We start from the raw sequence: 23,809 nt of genomic DNA, 5'->3' as shown, positions 1-23,809 counted from the left end.
AGGCGGATCTCTGTGAGTTCGAGGCCAGCCTGGTCTACAGAGTGAGTTCCAGGACCAGTCAGGGGCTACACGGAGAAACCCTGTCAGGGGTGGGGGTGGGGGTGGGGGATGGGGGCGGTTCCTGAATAAACTGGCTCTGATGATGTTTTCGCACAAGTTGTGCGAAGGTTAAGGGAAGATACAAAGCAACACACTTGAAATTAGAGTATCTGTACTGTAACAGCAGGAAGTAGGTGGCCCCTCCCAGCAGACCAGGCAAGGCGAAGGCGTAGTGGATCCCACTGGGGTTCTGAATCTGCAAGCACACCTAGGACAAAAAAACAGCATCATAAGGAGATCTGTAAGTAAGACCCACAGTCCCATCCTAACTCTCCCACAGGTCCACGGGATCAGGGCCACCATAGGGAGAGGACATGGAGGCTCGCAGAAACAAGCCCTAAAGGCACATTCACACTCCATACCAGGAAACATTTAAAATGCCAAGAAGGAGGCTGGAGAGATAGCTCAACGGTTAAAAGCCCCTGCCTGCTCTTCCAGAGGACCTGAGTTCAATTCCCAGCAACTAGGTGGTGGCTCACAACCATCTATAGTGAGATCTGGTGCCCTCTTCTGGCCTGCAGCTGAATATGCAGTCAGAATATTGTACACATAATAATAAATACATTTTTTTTTAAATGCCAAGAAGGGGGCCTGGGGAGATGACTCGGCCGTTCAGCGGCCAGCATCTGTAATTCCAGTTCTAGTGAATCCAGCGTTCTCTCTCTGGCCTCAGCATGCTACCCACAGTGCACAAACGCATATACAGGCAAAGCGCTTATACACATAAAAATTAATGAAATCTTTCTTTTTAAAGCCTGAGAGAAAGCCGGGCATGGTGGCACACGCCTTTAATCCCAGCACTTGGGAGGCAGGGGCAGGCAGATCTCTGTGAGCTTGAGGCCAGCCTGGTCTACAAAGTGAGTTCCAGGACAGCCAGGACTACAAGAGAAACCCTGTCTCGAAAAACAAATGCAAAACAAAACAAAACAAAAAGATGCAAGGCCGTGGGTTCCAGCCACAGGCAGGCATGCAAACATGCGCACACCTGTGCACACACATGCAGAGGATCAAGTGACTGTGGCTACGGAGTGAGGACCAGGATTCTGCAATTCTGACAAACTTCCAGGTGACGTTGTCACACTTGGATTGTGACATGGCTCCCACAGGTTTATGGGGTTGACTATCTACCCCCCCCCACCCCACACCCTCATCCTGTTCTAGGAAATGGTAGAGCATTTTAGGGAGCGACATCTGGCAGCAGTTAAGTTCCAAGCTCTCCCCTTCGCGGTCCACTGACGTGTGAGCGAGCAGCTGCTCCTTGCTCCCGCTGCCAGAGAGCTGCTAGTGGCCATGCTTTTCCCACCATGATGGATGGTGTCCCTGCAAACCAGGAACCAAAAGAAATCCCCCCTCCTCACTCCCCTGCCCCTCAGTTGCCAGTGCTGACCATCTCCTGGTCACATTCTGAGAAAGAGAGTCTCTAACGCAGATGCCATTCACCCTGGAGGCTCTAATCCTGTGTTGGGACTGGGAGACCACCCTCTGTACTGTACAGAGGTGAGCAACACCCCTGGCTTCTAGCTGCTACGACTCAACAGCGTGCCAACCGAGAATGTCTCTCCTTGCTGCCAAATGTCCCCTGTAAGTTCTCCTAAAGGACAACAGGCAATGAGAAGTCAGGATGACAGCTTCTATCCACATGGCACCCTCTGTCCTCACAGCCCCTCCACTTGTGCCCTCAGCAGGTCTCTTCTCTCCTTTCAGTCTCCACTATCTTCAGAGTAAAAATCCAGACCCCTGGTTATTCCAAGAGATAAGGCCAGTACTTCCCACCTCTTTATTTATTTATTATTATGTACAGTGTTCTGTACTGCATGTACACCTACAGGCCAGAAGAGGGCATCAGATCACATTATAGATGGTTGTGAGCCACCATGTGGTTGCTGGGAATGGAACTCAGGACCTCAGTACCCTTAACCTCTGAGCCATTTCTCCAGCCCCGGTCCTGGGTTCTATAAGAAAGCAAACGGAGTAAGCCACAGGGAACAAGCCAGCAAGCATCACTTGGTCTCCACACTGGTTCCTGCCTCCACATTCCTGTCCTAATGTCTCCGAATGACAGACTACCAACTGTAAGAGGAAATAAGCCCTTTCTCCCCAAGTGGCTTTTGGCCATGGTGTTTTATCAGGGCCTGGAGATGAACCACGCTCTGCTGTATAACATCTGCTTTCAACCTAAGCTTTCAAAGCCAGAAGAGATAGAAATAGGAGACATTTGTTTCCACTCCAAGTGAAAGGCAGACGGCCCTAGCTTTGATCAAATCCAATAGTTGGGGGTTTTTTTGGTGTGGTTTGGTTTAGAATTTTGGTTTTTCCAGATGAGGTTTCTCTGTGTAGCCTTGGCTGTCCTGGACTCACTTTGTAGACCAGGCTGGCCTCGAACTCATAGCGATCCACCTGCCTCTGCCTCCCTGAGTGCTAGGATTACAGGCGTGCACCATCACGCCCAGCAATGTAATGTTTTTAAAGATTAAAATGACAGAAGGGATTGGAGAGATGGCTCAGTGGTTAAGATGGTTAAGATGAGTGCTGTCTGGGAGTTGGGGATTTAGCTCAGTGGTAGAGTGCTTGCCTAGCAAGCGCAAGGCCCTGGGTTCTGTTCTCAGCTCTGAAAAAAGAAAGAAAAAAGAAGCACCTGCTTTTGGGTTTTTTTGTTTGTTTGTTTTGTTTTATTTTTCTTTTTTCAAGACTGGGTTTCTCTGACTATAAAGGCTACTTCAAAGCCACACTGTCACAGGTGTCTTTCCCTGAGTATGCTTAAGACATCCCAGCTTTCTATCTGACTTAAGAAAGCAAGTGTCAATACCTGCTTCACGCACCCATGACCCACCCGGTGACCTCCATACCACTAGGTTGAGGCAAAGCAAAGGGTGGTAGCATTCCAGTCCCTTACCAGGCGGCACTTGGTTCCCCCGATGGAGATCAACCCAGCTGCGAAGCCCAGCAGCATGGCAATCCAAGGGGAAGTAATCACGAAACACGGGGCACCCATGGCCACGCCTCCTGCCAGCACTGCGTAGTGGATGTGAATCTGCAAAGAAACAGCTTGTGGGTGGGTGAAGCAGAGGTCAGACAGAGCACTTTCCTGCCCACAGCCTTTCAGCACTGGCCATGAGCAGCCTCCAAATGACCACATGAGTAGCCTTTCTGCCTGAGCATCCTTACTAAGGGCCACCCCTTAGTAACACACCCTTTAGCACTTTAAAGGATAGGTTTGGTTTTGGTTTTTTGTTTGTTTGGTTTTGGTTTTTTGAGAGAGGGTTTCTCTGTGTAGCCTTGGCTATCCTGGACTCGCTTTGTAGACCAGGCTGGCCTCGAACTCACAGCGATCCACCTGCCTCTGCGTCCCGAGTGCTGGGATTAAAGGCGTGCGCCACCACGCCTGGCTCCCTTCAGTACTTTAAAGAATAGGGTTTGAGCTGTGATGCTAGCCTGTAATCTCAACACTCACGTGCCTAGGGCAGGACTATCTTGAGTTCGAGGCCACACTAGGGCTATACGGTAAAATCTTGGAGTTGTCTTGGTTTTGTTGGTTGTTCCAAATAGGGTTTCTATTCTCTGTGTAGCCCTGGCTGTCCTGGAACACTCTGTAAATCAGGCTGGCCTCAAACTCAGAGATCTACCTACATCTGCCTCCCCAGCGCTGGGATTAAATTTGTGTGTCACCACCACCCAGCTATTTCTTGTCTTTTTTTTTTTAAGATGTATTTATTTATGTACTTTATATACATGAGTGCTCTGCCTTCTTGCACACTAGAAGAGGGCATCAGATCCCATTACAGATGGTTGTGAGCCTCCATGTGGGAATTGAACTCAGGACCTCTGGAAGAGCAGACAGTGCTCTTAACCACTGAGCCATCTTTCCAGCCCTCATCTTTTCTTTTCTTTACTTTTTGTTTTTTGTTTTTTGTTTGTTTGTTTTTTTCAAGACAGGGTTTTTCTGCATAGCCTTCACTGTCCTAGACTTGCTTTGTAGACTAGGCTGGCCTCGAACTCACAGTGATCTGCCTGCCTCTGCCTCCTGAGTGCTGGGATTACAGGCATGCGCTACCACCCCCAGCTTTCTTTCTTTCTTTCTTTCTTTCTTTCTTTCTTTCTTTCTTTCTTTCTCTCTTTCTTTTAACTTTAAAAAGATTTATTTATTTGTATGCTTCTTTATGGGTGTTTTACTGCATATGTTTCTGCACTATATGCACGGCTAGTGCTGTGGAGCCCAGAAGAGGGCCTCAGAGCTCTGGTAATGGAGTGCGTTATCACAGCACTAGAGTCCTTGTGAGCACTGAGTCAGACCTTAGCCTGGGCTCAGCAGCCACTGTTACCATGTTCATTGGCACTAGCTACTTGCTGCTTAGGCCCCTGTGACGCTGTCCCTGGCTCCTGGGTCACATCTCCACCATTGTCCTCTGTCCAGTAGAAGCAGAGGACACTTGCCTTCTGTGACCCCTCAATTCTGGGCCTTAGAGCTCTGGGCTTTCACCTGACTCCTTCTCCCTCTTAGCCTTCCTAAGCAACCCTGCCTTGTCTGCCTCTAGAATTCCTGTCACCACCAAGTTCACTTGTGGACACACCAACCTCCCCTAGTGATTACACTGTGCTGGGAGCCTGGCTCCCCTCAAATCCACCCCACCCCTGTTCCTACCCCATCAGTCCTCTCTTCCAAGTGCCTCTGGCTGGCTGAGCCTGACTTTTGTCTTTCTCCTCTCCACAAAGTGTCCCCCAATGTAGCAGTACAGCACCCACTCCATATTAAGTACTGTTCCTGTATGTTCATGTATTACCTATCTTTTGGGTTTTGTTTTGTTTTGTTTTTTTTTGAGACATGGTTTTTCTATGCAGTCCTGGCACTCATTCTGTAGACCAGGTTGACCTTGAACTCACAGAGATCCATCTGCCTTTGCCTCCCCAGTGCTGGGATTAAAGGCTGCGCCACCACTGGCCAGTGACATTTCTTGAGGGAAGAAGAAAGGCAGGCTAATTTTTGCTCTGCTGACTGTTGCTCAGTGTGGTTGCCTCCAACAACTAACAGAATCAGGGCCCACTGTCCCGGTCTGCGTGATATTAACACGGATTGATTTAAACACACACACCAGGCCCCAGACAGCCTGCCAAGACACGGAAGGTCCCCATCACGGGAGCATTTCTCACCCATAGCCTGGCCCTGCGGGAGAGCCACAAGCATGTGTCTTAGGCGCAGAGACACGCATCCTGCCCAGGAGGCAGCTTTCTCACTCCTCACCATGTTGATCTTCCCTTGGGGGTGAGTCAGGGCTGACATGGCAGTGGCTGTCACTGTGCTGACTGCAAGGGCGCAGTAGGTGTTGAACACAGAGTAGTTCTTCTCATTTGACCCATCCAGGAGAGCAGAGTTGAAACTCGGCCAGAATATCCACAAGAAGAGGGTGCCTAGAGGGCAGAGGGCCATTAGCCAGGACTATGCCATATTGGGAGGGGGGAGTGGGGGGGGGATTGGCAGTCTCCCAGGGTGACCGGAAAGGCCTGAAGCTAGCAAGGGAGGCTGGTCACCTCCCCTCTGAAGGCTCAGGTTGGTGGAAAATAGACGACACATTTGCCGGACAAGCACTCAAATCTTCAAAGGCCAGGTCTCACTCTGGTCTTTGGTGGCCAAACGCTTCCTTTTAAAGCACAAGGCAGAGGCTGGAGAGATGCTGCAGTGGTTAAGAGCACTGGCTGCCCTTACAGAAGACCTGGAGTTTTCTCCCAGCACCCACATGGTGGCTCACAACCATCTGTAACTCCAGTTCTAGGGGATCCAAAAGGCACATACGTGATGCACATACATGCGTACAGGCAAAGAAGTCATACACAAATCTAAGTCTTTTTTTTTAATGTCTATTATTTATATAGTATTCTGCCTGCAGGCCAGAAGAGGGCGCCAGATCTCATTATAGATGGTTGTGAGCCACCATATGGTTGCTGGGAATTGAACTCAGGACCTCTGCAAGAGTAGACAGTGCTCTTAACAGCTGAGCCATCTCTCCTGCCCTTTTTTTGGGGTTTTCGAGACAGGGTTTCTCTGTGTAGCCTTGGCTGTCCTTGCTTTGCTAAATTATTTTTTTAATGCAGGGCAGGTGTGTGTGTGGTGGCTCAGACATGTTACCTCAATTCTTAGGAGGCAGATGTAGAAAAGTTACAATGAGCTCAAGCCAGCCTGGGCTTCATAATGACCTACAGGCTAGCCTAGGCAATTATATGAGATTGCCCCAGAGCAAAGATCTTCTTCCTAGCCGGGCGTGGTGGCACATGCCTTTAATCCCAGCACTCGGGAGGCAGAGGCGGGCGGATCGCTGTGAGTTCGAGGCCAACCTGGTCTACAAAGTGAGTCCAGGACAGCCCAGGCTAACACAGAGAGACCCTGTCTCGAAAAACCAAAAACCAACCAACCAACCAAACAAACAAAACAAAACAAAAAAGATCTTCTTCCTCCTGCCATGTGTCACAAGGATGAACTCAGATCATCAGTTTTGGTGTCAAGAATCTTTATCCATTGAAACATCTTGCTGGCCCATAACTCCCTATATTTCTTAAAAGGTATAATCTTTTAAAAATATATTTATGCAGCTGGGCGTGGTAGCGGAACACCTTTAATCCCAGTACTTGAGAGACAGAGGCAGGCAGATCTCTGAGTTCAAGGTTAGCGTGGTCTACAAAGTGAGTCCAGGACAGCCAAGGCTACACAGAGAAACTGAGTCTCAAAAAAAAAAATCCAAGAAAAAGTGTATATATATATATATATACACACACACACATACATACATACATATATAAGTTATATCTATGCACACATGCATGCTTGCTGCCTGCAGAGGCCATAGGATCCTCTGGAACTGGAGTTACAGGCAGTTGTGAGCCACCATGTGGGTGCAGGGAGTAAATCTAGGTCCCATGCAAGAGCAGCCAGGGCTCTGACCAGGAAGCCATCTCCCCAGCTCTTCCCTACAGTTCTTTATCTTTTTTCTTTCTTTTTTTTTTTCTTTTTTTGGTTTTTGTTTTTTGTTTTTTCAAGACAGGGTGTCTCTGTGTATCTTTGGCTATCCTGGACTCACTTTGTAGACCAGGCTGGCCTCGAACTCACAGCGATCTGCCTGCTTCTGCCTCCTGAGTGCTGGGATTAAAGGCGTGTGCCACCACACCGGCCCCGCAGTTCTTTATCATAATTCTTGATTTTCCTCATACTTTTTCCTTGCTCATCTTCTTTTCTGTTAGAGACAAAAAAATACATATAAACTTATTTAAAGCCAAATGTACTGAGCCTCTCTGAACTTTTTTTTTTTTTTTTTTTTTCGAGACAGGGTTTCTCTATGTAGCCTAGGCTGTCCTGGACTCACTTTTATAGACCAGGCTGGCCTCGAACTCACAGTGATCCTCCTGCCTCTGCCTTCTGAGTGCTAGGATTAAAGGCATGCGCCACCATACCCGGCCACCTCTCTGAACTTTCAATCCTCCAGCCTCTGCTTCCTGAGCACTGACGTCCAGGGGCGCACCACCACCGCCACACCATATCTCCACCGAATACTATTCAAGAGAGGTTCCCTAAAATGAAAGGCTTAATCCAAAGCTATAAGAGGCCAACAACATTATTAGAAAGAGAGGGGCCTTTACGGATGGACGGGATCAGAACACTTGGGGTCAGAGGCCACAGGAAGATTTCTCAGCAGGGCTTGTGTAGTGAATGTCACCACTTTGTCCAGGCAAGGGACTGCCCAGCCCTCTTGTCCTTACCCAGCATGGCGAACAGACTGGAGCTCGTGGCCATCTGGATTTTCTCTGTCTGGGCTTTCTCATCCACTCCCTTGGGCAGAGACCTGGAGAGGCACCAAGCCACAAGCAGCCCAAAATAGGCCCCAAACACGTGCCCGTGCATCATGATCGTGTGTTCCTCCATCTACAACAGAACACAGTAGTTTGGTTGGGAAGCCAAAACAGAAGGCTTATAAGTTGACCTGGTGTTCAGAGTTTACCCAGCCCAGTCAGCTGGCTCCCCCCTCAGAAGAGCTCAGGGACAGCTAAGCCTGGAGTGACAAGTGACACAGCCTCCACCCCCTCCTCCACCCCCAACTACTTCCCTCCCCCACCTCTACCCCCCATCCCCTTACTCCCCCCACCCCCACCCCAAACTATGCATAGTTAATCTAATAAGCCTTAGGCCTCATTCTTGGTGGGTTTGGAGTAAAGGCTGCTTTCAGGGTCTTCCAAAAACCCCTCCAAATTGATGGGCTCTTCACCCACTCCCCACTGATGCTAATTTTGTATCGTTCCCTAGTCCCCTTTGCCATCTGTTATGTCTTTGAATCATTGGCAAGGACCGTGGTGTGGTGTACTTACTACTTTTGGTTCCTAGATTCAAAACTTCAGAGCAGAGTATACAGCATAGAGCGATTGGAGAAACCAAATAATATAAAGGAACCATGGTGTGTGTTGGGGGTGGGGGGGGAGGGGTGGGTGGAGATGAGACGAGAGAGAGGACGCAGATGATGTGAGTCGATGTGGTGCCTGAGCAGGTGGTCATGGGTTATATAAGAAAGCAGTGGTGGCGCAATTCCTGTAATCCCAGCACTCGGGAGGCAGAGGCAGGTGGATCGCTGTGAGTTCGAGGCCAGCCTGGTCTACAAAGCGAGTCCAGGACAGCCAAGGCTACACAGAGAGACCCTGTCTCAAAAAATAAACAAAAAACAAAAACAAAAACAAAAAAAGAAAGAAAGAAAGCAAACTGAGAAAGCCAGTAAGCATCAGTCCTCCATGGCATCTGCTTTGGTTCCCGCCTTGACACCCTGCCCTAATTTCCCTATGTGAGAGGCTGGAAGCCATAAACTGACATAAGCCCTTCCCTCCCCTAGCTGCTTTGGTCAGGGTATTTGTCACAGTAGTAAAGCCGTAATTAAGAGTCTCTCCTTCTCCTTTGATGTAGGATTTGTGTGTGGGGGGGGTGGTATATGCATGTACGTGTACAGATTCATGCAAACAGGCCAGAAAAAGACATCACGTGTCCTGCTCAATCCCTCTCCACCTTATTTCCTTGAGGCAGGGTCTTCCCACTGAGCCTGGAGCCCACATGGCAGGCAGCACACCCCGGCAATAGCGCTTGTAGTTATGGCACATCCTCAACGGCACCTAGGTTTTTAAACAGTGCTGGGGATTTGAACTCAGATCCTCAGGCTTGATTAGCCCTACTCTTCCACACTGAGGCAGCTCTTCAGCTCACAACAGTCCTGTCATTGTGACGCTCTGTGGCATATCAGGGGATTTAATACGCGTCCTCCCCGGACCTCTGAGGCAGTAGCGCCACCCACCCGGAGCAAATGAAGAGGCTGGGGTAAAGTTATTGTAATGGGTATCATGGGGACTCTGCTGGGGCCAGAGCTGGGGTACACACCCCCATCTCTGACGGCACATCCAGTGCCATTTGGACCATTGGCACCATTACAGCTGGCTTCAAACCTCAGCTTCCAACAGCTCCTCACCTCGCAGCAGGAAGGTTACACTGACCCTGAGCTGTTTTAAAGGAAGCCGTGAGGGCTGGCCTTGGTGGCGCATGCCTCTGGTCCCAGTCCTCTGGAGGCAGAAACAGGTGGATTTTGGTGAATTTGAGGCTAGCCTGGTCTACATAGCAGGTTCCAGCCTGGCCAGGGCTACAGAGTGAGACCCTGTCTCATTAAAACAAAAACAAGCCATTAAAAAAAAAAATAAAATAAAAAAGACAGTCAACATGTACCTCTCTGGACTACTGCCAAGGTGACTCTGCGATGACCACTCTTGGTTGTCGACAACATCTGGAATTAGCTGAACCCCAAGAGGCTGGGTGCTCCCGTGAGCAATTTTTCAAGGCAGAATCACTGAAGTGGGAAGACCTACCTTAAGTCTCAATCTTTGGGGTGGGAAGTTCCACCTTAAATCTGGGCCACTCCTTCTGGAGTAAAGGACGTGGGGGCAGGGTGGGGGTGGTGATAGGGGCGGGGAGCTCTCTCTCTCTCTCTCTCTCTCTCTCTCTCTCTCTCTCTTTCTCTCTCTCTAAGTCCACTCCTTCACTGGCATTCAAGCCTGCTTCCTCAGGACTCCAGGGTCTACTGAAGACCAGCTGAGACATCCAGCCTCATGGGCTAAACAACTAGTGGATTCTTGGACTTTCCATTGAGGAAACAGCCATTGTTGGACTAGTATGTCTACCGCCGGTAAGTCACTCTAATAAATTGCATGTGTGTGTGTGTTTTCTATACATACGTACACACACACACATACACATGTGTGTGTGTATATATATATATATATATATATATATATATATATATATATATATATATATATTCTATCAATTCTGGCTCTCTAGAGAACCCTGATTTATATATGTTGGGAACTCATCTTACGCATCCCATAATAACCATGTGATGCTCCAGGCCTTCACTTGCTGTGTTTAACCATCCATAGCGTGTAACCACTTGCAGCTCCACTTGGGGCCTGCCTTCATTTTCAAACTCCAAAACTTCTTCAAGGTGGGGGCCCACCGTGTCCTACCTTCCCACCGTCTCGTCTCCAAGGTCCCCCTCACAGCCCCAGGACTCACTTGGAAGATCTCCTTGTCTGCAAACCTGAGGGCACCAAAGGCCACGGCCTCCATCAGCAGCATCACAGACAGCTGTACCAAGTTGACCTTCCCCAGGACAGCGCCCGCTGAGATGAGCAGAGGGACGGTGCTCAGGGTAGCCATCTGGATGCTGGGAGGGAGGGGGGAGGGGAAGGGGAAGGGAGGGAGGGGGAGAAGGAAGAGGAGGGGGAGGAGGGAGAGAGGGAGAGAGGGGGAGGGAGGGGGAGGAGAAGGGGAAGGGAGGGAAGGGGAGAAGGAAGAGGAGGGGGAGGGAGAGACAGGGGGAGAGGGGAGTGAGAGAAAAGGAACATGAGGAAGTGTAGTCTCAGGTGCAACCACAGGAAGGCCACTGTCTCAGAGGTGTGGGGTGGGACAGGGCGACAGTCTCCTGCCCAGTCCCTCCCCAAGGCGGCACCTGTGATCTGAGTTTTCTTTGCACACACACCCACTGTACAGGGAAGCTCAGAGGCTCCGAGCCTCTCCTACAAAGGATTCAAAGTGCCTTCTTCTTTCCTTGGGACAAGGGCTCTCTGAATCCCACCCCTAACCCCGGGCTCCTTTTCTGCTGTCACCACTCTCAGATGCCCAACAGGGGGCGCTCTGCACCTGCTGGCCCACCACCGTCCTAGGTTCTCTCCTTGGGGGGGGGGGGGGGGACTAGGCTGGAAAGTTTGGAAGTAGTTTAAGCCCTGGCTTCCTATCCCAGCTACACCACCCAAGCAGCTGCTTAATCAAACAGAGCTTCCACCTGTAAAATAAGATGCCAGAGCTATGGCAGGGGTTAGAAGGACGGCTTTGCCTATGTGTGTATAACACAAAGACTGTCAGGCACTTGAAGAGGGGACTTGTGGTTAGAGGCTACCGTCGTGAAGACTCTCAAATCTTTCCTCCCCTGGACAAAGGTGCAGGTTCAGTGTGGGAGTTTGAGTAGAGAAAAAACATTTTCTCTTTCAAAGTGCTTCTGGTTTGGCTGGGGAAACACATGGATCCCTGAGAGAGCTGGGCCCTACTGGATTTCGCATGGAGGGCTTCCTGGGGGGAGGTAGCCCTGAGCTTTCCCCTGAAACCTCTCCTCCATAGGGATTTAATGATACTGGCATCCAGAAACCGGTGAGATGCCCGAGATTAAGGGTCAGTCCTCCATCGGATGGTGCTAGGTTACCACTGAGTCCCTCACTGTGTACAAGAGAGCATGGAGCTGGAAAGACAGCCACTAGCGCCGGGCATGGTGGCACTCGGCTGTAGTCAGTCCCAGCACTCGCAGGGGCACTCAGCTATAATCCCAGCACTCGCAGGGGGGATCTCTGGGAGTTCAAGGCCAGCCTGGTCTACAAAGTGAGTCTAGGATAGGCAAGGCTACACAGATAAACCCTGTCTCAAAAACCAAAAGTAAATGAATAAATAATAATAAATAATAAAATAAATACATCCATGGAACCTGGGCGTGGCTTAGCCGGCACAGTGCTTGCTTCATGTACACAAAGCCCTGAGTCTGATCTGCAGAACCATAGGTATACCAAGTGTGGCAGTGTCTGAACGCCTGAAAGCTCTGCTCTCAGAAGGTTGAGGCAGGAGGATCAGAAATTCAAGGCTGTCCTGTCTGGGTTACCTGAGCCCATTTCCCAAAAGAACAAATAAAATCACCAACAGTAGCCCAGCGTGGTGGTGCACGCCTTTAATCCCAGGACTCAGGAGGCAGAGGCAGGTGTATTGCTGTGAGTTCGAGGAGGCCAGCCTGGTCTACCAAGGGAGTCCAGGATAGCCAGGGCCACACAGAGAAACCCTGTCTCAAAAAACCAAACAAACAAACAAAAACCAAAAACCAAAAAACCCAAATCACCAATGGTTGGGGATGGAGCTTGCCTAGCATTTGCAAGGTTCTGGTTTTTTTTTTTTTATCCCTTACACCAGGTGTGCCAGGTAGTAGAAATCACTCACTGAAGAATCCTTTTGTCTTCATTTTTTAAAAAATAGTTCATTTAATTTTATTTTAGTGTGAGGGTGTTGCCATTGGAACTGGAGTTACAGACAGTTGTGAGCTGCCATGTGGGTGCTGGGAATTGAACCCGGGTCCTTTGGAAGAGCAGACAGTGCTTTTAACCACTGAGCCACCTCTCCAGCCCCCTTGTTTTCGTTTTTTATTCCCATGAGCATTTACCAAGTCCTTACTGTGTGAGGAATCCTGAAGGCCTCTGCCCTATATGGATTCATTTAGAACCCATTTGGCACCAAGCCAAGGAGTACACGTTTGAGTCAGGCCAGGGAGCAGGGCAGGCAAAGCCCACAGGCAGATGGGTGCCACTGTACAAACCTGCAGAGCCATTGCCAGCTAAGTCACAGCTGGAAGGATAGCATGGCAGCCAGGTGGCAGGGAGAGACAACAGGTCCCTGCGGACATCACAGGGGAACAATCCTGAACCGCCTCTGTTCCAGTCTGCCTGTGTGCCAAAGGCTAAAAAGCTTTGTGTGACCTTAAACAGACGCAACAGAAGCCCCAGCCAAGGGCCTCTGCTGTCAGAATCTCCAGGGTGTCCTTTGACACAACCCAAGGGGTATCCAATCCCCACAGGCAGTGGCTCTAAATCGTTTATTTTTTTTTAATTGTTTATCAAGACCGTGTGTCTAGTAGCTCAGGCTAGCCTCCAGCTCACTACTTAGCAGAGGGTAACCTTGAACTTCTGATCTTTCTTCCTCTACTTCTTAATCACTGGGATGACAGTGTGCCACCATGTCCAGCTAGAAAGAGAGAGAAGCCATGCTCTTCTAGAACCTTCCCTCTCCACATTCTAAGCACCCACACGACCAGTTGCTTTCAGTTACCTGCGCAAATCAAGCTCGCTCTTGACATTCCACTGGGAGAGCCGGCTCAGGAAATGGTTCAGCAAGATTGTCCCCTGCACCCCAAGGACCAATATGAAGAGGTTGAAGGCCACGCTGCTCCAGCTGTGTCTCCGTAAGGATGAGGAAAGGAAGGCGAAGCCCAAGGCTGCCACAAGGGTCAAATCCTGCAGGACTGTGAGAGGGGAGGGGTCAAGACAAAGACAGAAGGGGTGAGTGTTGTCCTGAGTGGTCACCGGACGGGACATCTGAGATCATTTAAGAGAACTTGGTCAGAGGCTGGAGAGATGGCTCAGAGGTTAAGAGCACTGGCTACCCTTCCAAAAGTCCTGAGTTCGATTCCCAGCAACCACATGGTGGCTCACAAACATTTGTAATGAGATCTGGTGCCCTCTTCTGGCCTGCAGGTGTACATGCAGGCAGAGCACTATATACATAATAAATACATTCCTTTTTTTTTTTTTTTTTTTTTTTTTTTTTTTTGGTTTTTCGAGACAGGGTTTCTCTGTTTAGCCTTGGCTGTCCTGGACTCACTGTGTAGATCAGGCCTGCCTCTGCCTCCCGAGTGCTGGGATTATAGCCGTGCGCCACCATACTCGGCGTCCTCTGTCTTCTTAGATAGTGCTCAAAGCCAATCTCCGAGCATGCTCTGAGCAGCAAAGGACACAAGCCCTTCAAAGACACAAACTGTCAGGCCCCCAAGAAACCCAGGACAAATGGCTAACAAATAGCACACCAAAGTACACAGTGGCCTCAGGCTCACTCAGTACTTTCGGCTCCTCTCTGCTCACTTCATCCCTGCCCCTTACCCTAAACTTCTCCGACCTACGGAGCTTCTCTTCCCTTCCCCCAGCTTCTCTTTCCTATATAACCCTGACATTTTGGTCACATGCTCGCTCCCGCTCTTGCTCTCCTGTGCGAGCCCTCTCTCTGGTCTCCCTCTCTCTCTCTTTTTCTTTTTCTTTTCTTTCTTTCTTTCTTTCTTTCTTTTTTTTTTTCTTTCTTTCTTTTTTTTTTGGTTTGTCCTTTTGGTTCACTCCTGGCTTGCCCCACTCTGTCCTCTCTTCCTCTTCCCATTTCTCTTTTCTCGTGTAGCCCGGTTCCGTCTGGACCCTTGCTACTTGCCTCCAGATGTACTCACTCATCCCCATGGCTACACTACAAACCTCCTCCTCCTGCTGGTCTCGGTGGCTGGCGGCGCACGCCTGTAATCCCAAGCGCTCTCAGGAGGCAGAGGAGGGAGGGTCTCTGAGAATTCAAGTCAGGCCAGCCTGGTCTACAAAATGAGTTCCAAGACAGCCAGGGCTACACAGAAAAACCCTGTCTCAAAAAATAACCAAACCACCACAACCACCACCAAAACCTTCTCAACTATGTCCTCATTTTCATTCACAAACTACATGACAAGCTGACCCGCACGCTATGGTATCAGCACACCTGATGGCGGTTACTATGGTAACCACAGTATAAATGGTGTGCTGGCCACTCCAGCCTTCTGTGCGAAAGAGGCCTCAGCCGCATGACAACCTGATTGGGCAGTTTCTTTCCCAAATCCCAGCCAACAGAATGCCAAAGAATGGAACTTCTGGTGAAACGGATTTTCCCACTCTCTATGCATGGTGAGATGTTCCTAAGTGATCTCTGAGGGGACTCAGGCCGATGCGATGGAGGAGTCACTATTGAAACTGTTCCTCCAGGGCCTGGCATGAGGAGAGAGCTATTTACATCAATCACTACAAGAGGAAACCACCTGCCTCAGGTCTCAGTCTTGACTCTGCATACTGTTAGCCAGGTGTGACAGGACCACCAGGCTCACTCTCTCTCTCTCTCTCTCTCTCTCTCTCTCTCTCTCTCTCTCTCTCTCTCTCTCTCTCTCTCTCTCCCCCTCATTTCCTGTGGGCGCTTTCTCACTCTGCTCACACCCTTTCTTTTCTGTCTCCCTCTGCACCTTGACTTCACAGACCCCCCCCCCCTCCTGTGAGGTTGGGGAGCCTGCCCAAGAGCCGCCCCCCAATAAGCCTACATTTATACTTTAATTTAGTTTGAAGCGGCTCATTTCGACCTCGGTCGGCGGGAGAATACCTTTCCCATACAAGGCGGACACTCTCATTAATGCCAAGTTCCTTTGGTGTCAGAGGCCACTGAAAGGCACGGCCATTGTAGAACACACACACACACACACACACACACACACACACACACACACACACACACACACAGTGTCGGACATAGGCCTTCAGTGGGTGATGACATCCCTGGGATGCAGGAGGTGGCCAAGGATTAAAGCCTGCCCCGGGATCTAGTGCCTTAAGCGGAGGCTGTACCTTCTCCCCTGCTGTGGGAGGAAAGGCACAGCGCTAGGGTCCCTTCTCCAGCCCATCTTCTTAGCAAGACTACAGGGTGAGGGGAGGGATGTGGCATCCTTTGCACACATCCTCTTGGAGTGGTTCAAACTCCGCAGGAGCCAAGCAGGAACAGGGCAGTGGTGGCGCACGCCTTTAATCCCAGCACTTGGGAGGCAGAGGCAGGTGGATCCCTGTGAGTTCGAGGCCAACCTGGTCTACAAAGTGAGTCCAGGACAACCAAGGCTAACACACATACACAGAGAGAGAGAGAGAGAGAGAGAGAGAGAGAGAGAGAGAGAGAGAGAGAGAGAGGGAGAGAGAGAGAGGGACCCTGTTTCGAAAAACGGGAGAAAAAAAAAAGAAAAAAGAAAAAAAAAGGAGACAAGCAGGAAATACCTGTATGAGGGTCCGATGCACCCCGCATCCCCTACCCCCGGTACAGTTCAGCCTTTGGCTGCACACTGTTCTTAAACACAACCTGCCTGCCACTTTGCAGCAACGGAGCGAGGGACCACCAGAGCAAGCTCAGTGACTTTCTCTCAGGGCCACGCAACACAACAACACACCGCTCTGCTTTGTGCCTCATCATGCTAAAGGACCTCATGCAAGTCTTTTGCCCTTTCTGAGCCTCAGTTTCCCTCTCTGGAAACCATAGGATTGGGCCTGATAGTCTCTAAAGAAGGGATTAAGGGGCGGGAGAGAGGAAGAGGGTGGGTGGAGCCTGATGGTTAGAAAGTGAGAGGATGGGGTGGGGGCATTTCCTGGTCCAGCTGCCATCAGTTCCAGGTATGGGGGAGGCCTCATAGGGTCCCCGAGGAAGAAACTGGTGCCTTAGGCTGGAAGAGGAGACTTAGCGTACCAGTTTGCAGACAGCTGTTTCGGGAACCTGTGCAGCTCTTTAGCGATAACATCTGGCTTCAGGCGCCCTCCCCGCCCCCACCCCCACCCCCGCCCTCGGCTTTTCCTCTCCAGCCTCCTTGAGGCTCCAGGCTCAGACTCACTCTTCTCTGGCCTCATGCCCAGCTCTTCCCACCCCCCAACCCCAGGCCTGAGTCCCGCTCAGAGACACCTCAATGGGCGTCAGCCTCAGCCCCTCAGAGCTATTTGGCACTACACCAGCCAGGGCTGATAAACTAGTGGACTGCAAGGTGTTTGGAATTTGATAGGGAGTTGAAAGGATGGGTGGAGGAGGAGTTTCTCTGTCTACCTCAGAGCAGAGAGAGTCTTCCTCGGAGCAGAGCAGCAAGGCACGAAGCCTGGGAGGCAGTCCCTAGCATTCCCGTGCCAGGACCCACTTATTTCTATTATTATTATTATTATTATTTTTTTTTTTTTGAGACAGGGTTTCCCTGTGTAGCCTTGGCTGTCCTGCACTCACTTTGTAGACCAGGCTGGCCTCGAACTCACTGCGATTCTCTGCCTCCCGAGGGCTGGGATTAAAGGTGTGTGTCACCACACCTGGCTTCAGGACCCACTTCTTAACTTCACAGTCTGAGACAATCGCCACTTATCTTTCCTATTTTACAGATGGAGGGAGGCAGGCACAGAGGGCCGCTGTGACCAGCACAGGTCACACAGCTGGTAAACGATGACAAAGCGGTTCGAACTCCTCACCCTCTTGCTTCTCCCTCGGTCCCCTCAGGTCTAGCTCAGCACGAGCATCTCATTGCTTGTCTACACCACATCAGACCCCCGAGCTTGCCTGTCAGGCCTAAGGCCTACTTCTCTCTGTGTGTCTCAGCCCCCTAACCTGTAAAATGGCTAGTGACCCCTGCCCATTGGTTTCTGCAATGGTGCTGTGACCAGAGCACCGTAGGTTAATGTATGGAGCCTGCTGTCCGTTAGATGCATTGCTTTAGTGACAGTTCCCTCTCTGAGCCTATGTATTTAGATAACTACAGCTCAGCCCTTGAATTTGTCCACACAGAACTCTTCCCTTTTTCCCCTGTTCTGGTCCTGCCCACCCACTCTAGCCCCTTCCTGACAGCCTTGGGGGGGCCACAGCACTATGCACCACCCCCTTCTCCAGAGTCTCTGCTCCATCCCATCCCACCATCACCATAGGAATAGAGCTTTCCCTGAGATGAAGGTACCAGGTGTGGGGTACTCACTCATCCCTGGGAAACCCCTCCTGTTTTCCCATAACCCTTTTCCCTGCCCCCCACCCCAGGCCAATGGGTACCTTATGAAGCAAGGGTCTCAAGAGATAGCTCCCCAGTTCAGCAGCCCTAGGATGGGCCGACTGTGGTAAACTGCTCTGGTAATGGCCCCCAGTGGAACATGCCTCTGGATGTAGGTCGCGCCCACGTGAGCTCGGCCTTGTAATTACCTTTAGACAATGGGGCATCAGTAGACATTGTACAAACACCTCCCTCCACCCTGTTGTCTAGGCTGGCCTGATGCTCCCAACCAGCACCAACTGCTTGCCACGGGGAAGTGAGGGCAGGTGAAGCCATCTTGGCCCACTTAAACTTCTAGGTTTAGGATAGGTGAGTGACCCTAAGTGAAACTGCCCGCTCGCTGAGCCACAGAATCATGGTCAAGGGTAAGTGAATGGTTGCTTTTGCTTTTTTGAGACAGAGTCTCTCTGTGTAGCCCTGGCTATCCTGGAACTCATTATGTAGACCAGGCTGGCCTCGAATTCAGAGATCCACCCACCTCTGCTGGGATTAAAGGTGTGTGCCACCACTGCCCGGCTTGACATAGTTGCTTCTTTAAGGCACTTAAAGTTGGGGATGTTTGTTACACGGCTATAGGTGACTGATAGATCCTGCTTCCCTTAAGCATCTCACTGACATCTCCACCCAGAACAAACATAACATTGTTCATTTACACCAAGCCTGGCCTCTGTTTTTGTGTTTCTTACCTTAAGAACTGGCACAGTATGGTGGTTTGATTCAGAACAGCCTCCATATGCTCACGCGTTTGAGTTGTTGGTCTTTTACTGGACCTGTTACTTTTTTTTTTTTTTTTTTTTTTGGTTTTTCGAGACAGGGTCTCTCTGTGTAGCCTTGGCCATCCTGGACTCACTTTGTAGACCAGGCTGGCCTCGAACTCACATCGATCCACCTACCTCTGCCTCCCGAGTGCTGGGATTAAAGGCGTGCGCCACCACGCCCAGCTAGGACCTGTTACTTTTTGTTTGTTGGTTTGGTTTGGTTTTTTGTTTGTTTGTTTGTTTGTTTTTGAGACACGGTTTCTCTGAGTAGCCCTGGCTGTCCTGGACTTGCTCTGTAGACCAGGCTGGCCTTGAACTCACAGCAATCCACCTGCCTCTGACTCTGAGTGCTGGGATTAAAGGCGTGCGCCACTGCCGCCACCACCACTACCACCCAGCCGGCCTGTTAATGTTTGAGAATGTTGGAGGAGGTGTGTTACAGGGTCAGGCTCTGGGGCTTGAAAAGCCTCCTCCCATCCTTAGTGTACTCTCGGCCTACTGCCTCTGAGATGTGAGCTCTCAGCTCTTCCTGCCTCCATGGCCCTCGCTCCACCCACATGAACTCTAAGCATCTGGAGCTGTAGACCCATCAAATGTTTTCGTTCATAAGTTGCCTTCGTCGTGACGTTTCACCCCAGTAATAGAAAATAACATGCACAGCTGTAGTCCAGTCACATGCCTGGAGTCTGGTGATAAATTTTGTCACCCAGACATGGGCAGCAGCAGAAGAAACATGCTCCCTGAAGAGGCTCATGCTCCTTGAAGAACCTCAGGACGGTCCTTACAGGTTGGTGGAAGAGAACATTAGCACCTCCAGTTTTGCTTTGTTTTGTTTTTAATCTAAAAGCTGATGGTTCTTATCTTTCTATACATGTTAGTTCTTTCTTTTTTTTTATTTTTATTTTTGACTCTTTAAAGACAGTACTTTTCTGTGTAGCAGCCCTGGCTGTCCTGGAACTCTCTTTGTACACCAGGCTAGCCTCAAACTCTCAGAGATCCACCTGCCTCACGAGTGCTAAGATTATGGTAAATTTTTGAATCCTTTTTATTTATTTAATAACAATAATAAAATTATTATTATTATTATTATTGTTGTTGTTGTTGTTGTTGTTACAAAGAGGCCAGAAGTAGTGAGCATTAAATGTCTTAAAGCTGGAGTTGCAAATGTGTTTGGTGGAAAGCTGGGCATGGTGGTGCACGCTTTTAATCCCAGCACTCAGGGAGTCAAAGGCAGGCAGATCACTGTGAGTTCAAGGCCAGCCTGGTCTACAAAGGGAATCCAGGACAGCCAAGGCTACACAGAGAAACCCTGCCTCAAAAAACAAAACAAAACAAACAAACCAATCAAAAACCCAAAACCAAACCAAACCAAATGTGCTTTGTGAGAACTGAACTTGGGTCCTCGGGCAATTAACCCCTTTACCACTTCTCCAGCCTTATCTGTTTATCTTTTTAAATATCTGTTTTATTACAGAGATTTTAAGAATACATCTATTCTGCACAGCTTTAATCCCAGCACTTGGGAGGCAGAGGCAGGTGGATTGCTGTGAGTTCGAGGCCAGCCTGGTCTACAAAGCAAGTCCAGGACAGCCAAGGCTACACAGAGAAACCTTGTCTCGATAAAACACAAAAGAATTTTTTAAAAAAGAGAGAGAGATCTGGTGTCCTCTTCCAGTGGGCAGGCATACATACAGGTGGAACATTGTATACACAATCAATAAATAAATCTTTCTTTCTCTAAAGATTTATTTATTTATTGTTATGTATACTGTGCTCTGTCTGCATGTACACCTGCAGGCCAGAAGAGGGCATCAGATCACATTATAGATGGCTGTGAGCCACCATGTGGTTGTTGGGAATTGAACTCAGGACCTCTGGAGGAGCAGTCAGTGTTCTTAACCACTGAGCCATCTCTCCAGCCCCTTCAATAAATAAATCTTAAAACAAAAACGAAAACAAAACCACATAGGCAAAAAGAAAAGGAATTACAACTGCCAGGAGCCTCGGGATGACCTCCTATGCCTCCAGCTAACTGGTCAGCTCACGTCACAGAGGAACAAGCCGCCACTCAGCCAGGCTTGGGCCGTAGCTCTGTCTCTGAGACAACCCTCCAGGAGCATCACTGTTTATCATGAGCATCCTGTCAGCCTGGGAGAGGAGAGGCTTCCGATGTGTCGGGATGTTCTGTGCATTTGTGCAGAAGCAAACACACACCACGATGGATGTGTGACTTGTTTGAGTCACTCTCACTCCTTACAGACACACGTAAAATAACCCTCTCTCTCCACTCCCCTGCAGCCATTCTTTCTGGCTCTAAATTCACATCCAAAGCAGGCTTTCCAGCCTTGGAGAGGGGGCAGGGAACAGGGCAAATGGAGTATAGGAAAAGAGCCAGCAAGGGGGCGCTGGAGAGGCGGTGCAGGGGCTCTTTCGCGTTTGGTTCCTAGCACCCCATGTTGAGTGGCTCACTATTAAAACTCCAGTTCCCAGGAGATGTGGTGCATCTGGCCCCCCAAGGGTGTCTACATTCATATGCACGTACACACAGACACATGCACTTAAGTTAAAAAAATTTTTTAAGTAAACTTGTCTTTTTTTTTTTTAAAAGAAAGGCATATAGGAGACACCCCACAACACAACATAACAGTCATTGCCACAAAGGAGAGAGAAGGGAGAGTCAGAAAAGGGATGACCATTTGCACAGGGAATTCAGGATCACAGACATGCAGATGCTCTGCTCTGTACCCAGAGATCTAGGTGGAGCTTACGGAAGAGAGAAATCCAGGGTCTTCCTGGAGCCCCGCCCACACTGTCTCCGTGTAACCAATGGGAATGCTGTATAAAGGAGCCCCTGTGCCCTTGGAGAGCCCCAGACCTCCCCCCCCACCCCTGCCTCGTCTGACCCACTTCCCCAGGCCCCTCACCTTGATACAACACCATGAACTTCTGATCCACCGAGGGGGCGTCATAGGAGATGAAAAAGGTGAAGAGGAGCGTGAAAGCCACCTGCAGCAGGAAGGCCCACAGGGGCAGGCAGAAGCGGAGGGACCGAGGGTACTTGGAGCCCATCTTGCGTCTGTTACTGCGCCCAGGTTCTGCCGGCACCAGGCCTCACTGGCGTCCCCCAACACCCACTGGAAGGAGCGATAGGAGAGACACCCGCCAAAGGTCTTATCTCAAGCTGCAGGGCCAGCTGGGTTGGCCTAACATGGTGTGTAGGGATCTCATGGGAAGAAGAGACCACACGTTTATTCAACGTGGTTGTTGTTTCAACCGGTCCTGGCTGGATTCCTGGTGGGAGCTCCTATCATGTTCAGTTTTTTTTTATTTATTTAATTTTGTTTATTTATTTATTTATTTTTGGGTTTTTCGAGACAGGGCTGTCAGGACAGAGCCTTGGCTGTCCTGGACTCACTTTGTAGACCAGGCTGGCCTCGAACTCACAGCGATCCGCCTGCCTCTGCCTCCTGAGTGCTGGGATTAAAGGCGTGCTCCACCACGCCCGGTTTATTTATGGTTTTTTTGAGACAGGGTTTCTCTGTGTCAGCTTTGGCTGTCCTGGATTCACTTTGTAGACCAGGCTGGCCTTGAACTCACATTGATCCACCTGCCTCTGCTTCCCAAGTCATGTTCAGTTTTATTTTATTTTGTTGGTCATTTCTGAGCTAGGGTATCAATCACTAAGTAGCCCTGGCTTGGAACTCATTATGCAGACTAGATCGATCTTGGATTTGCAGCAATCCTCCTGCTTTGGCCTTCTAAGTGCTAGGATTACAGGCAAGCACTCCTTTTCCTGGTTTTGTCTCAGTTTGAAGGAGAGCATTCTGTTTGCTTAACACCCATCCAGACTTTATGCTTGTTCTACTTGGAAGAAAGGCAGAGCCTGGGCTTAGAGCTGACAGCTGGAGTTCTGTGGTAGAGCATGAACCTGACCCAGAGTTCAGGGCCTGGGCAGCCATTTTAACAAAAGGGAAGGCGTCTTGGTTTCTTTTCTTTTTATCTTTGTTGTTATTGTCGTTGTTTTGTTTTGTTTTTTGTTTTTCAAGATAGGGTTTCTCTGTGTAGCCCTGGCTGACAGGGAACTCATTATGTAGACCAAGCTGGCCTTGAACTCACAGAGATCCGCCTTGCCTCTGCCTCTGCTAAGTGCTACCACCACCTGGCTTGACACCTCACTTTTTTAAGGCATTTAAGTTGGGGATGGTTGTTACACAGCTATAGATGACCGATAGATTCTGCTTCCCTTAGGTATTTCACAAAGGTCACCACCACCACCTGGCTGTGTCATGTCTTGGTTTCTTTTATTGTTGCTGTGGTAGAATTCTCTGCCAAGCAGGGCAGTGGTGGCTCACACCTTTAGTCCCAGCACTTAGGAGGCAGAGGCAGGCAGATCTCTGTGAGTTCGAGGCCAGCTTGGTCTACAGAGAGAGTTCCAGAATAGCCAGGACTGTTACACAGAGAAACTCTGTCTTGAAAAACCAAACCAAACCAACACAAAAAAAACCCAAAACCAAATAAACAAAACCTCTCTGCCAAAAACATCTTAGGGGAGAGAGGAAATTTTGGTGCACAGTTCAAGGTACAGTTCATCCTGATGGGAAAGGCAATGGCAGCTTGAAGCAGCTGGTCACATCGTGTCTGCAGTTAGAATAGAGCAATGCATGCTGGGTAGTCTTTCGAGCTCACTTTCCTCACTTACACTGCCCTGTCCACCACCATTAAGATGTGTCTTCTCACCCCACCCGGCTTGCCTAAAGGACTGCATTCCCAAGACTCAGGACCCCTCCTTATGGTTTTGTCCTTGTTTTCCCTGTGACCCCCCACCCCTAATTACAGTTTTCCCATATAAAGCCCATTGTCCTTGAAGCTCCAGTATCACTCTCCTATCCTGCTGCGTCAGGAAAGATTGTGATTTGAAGCTCTGAGCCTGTAATACAGGACCCTGTGTTTGTTGAAAAAAAAAAAGCGTTTTTTTCAAGTCAAGTTACATAA

The 23,809-nt window shown here is 49.6% G+C and overlaps 1 protein-coding gene across 1 annotated transcript in view; it reads right to left on the bottom strand.

Moving 5' to 3' along the window:
- The window catches only part of LOC311601012 (blood group Rh(D) polypeptide-like), a 29,830-nt gene extending 7,927 nt beyond the window's left edge, over positions 1–21,903 (bottom strand). Inside the window, exons 1-7 of the mRNA XM_084788325.1 lie at positions 21,742–21,903; positions 13,517–13,709; positions 10,676–10,826; positions 7,840–8,002; positions 5,336–5,502; positions 2,993–3,130; positions 195–307 (exon numbers count right to left, since the gene is read on the bottom strand). Of these exons, the coding sequence (XP_084644451.1) occupies positions 195–307; positions 2,993–3,130; positions 5,336–5,502; positions 7,840–8,002; positions 10,676–10,826; positions 13,517–13,709; positions 21,742–21,886 (1,070 nt within the window). The 5' untranslated portion in view covers positions 21,887–21,903. The remainder of the gene's footprint in view (positions 1–194; positions 308–2,992; positions 3,131–5,335; positions 5,503–7,839; positions 8,003–10,675; positions 10,827–13,516; positions 13,710–21,741) is intronic.
- Positions 21,904–23,809: the final 1,906 nt, after the last annotated feature.

The sequence above is a fragment of the Acomys minous genome (genome assembly GCF_964271855.1).
Source record: "Acomys minous genome assembly, chromosome: 6".
Lineage (NCBI taxonomy): Eukaryota > Metazoa > Chordata > Mammalia > Rodentia > Muridae > Acomys > Acomys minous.
Note: the sequence above shows the minus strand (reverse complement) of the source record. Positions and strands in the feature narration are given on the sequence as shown.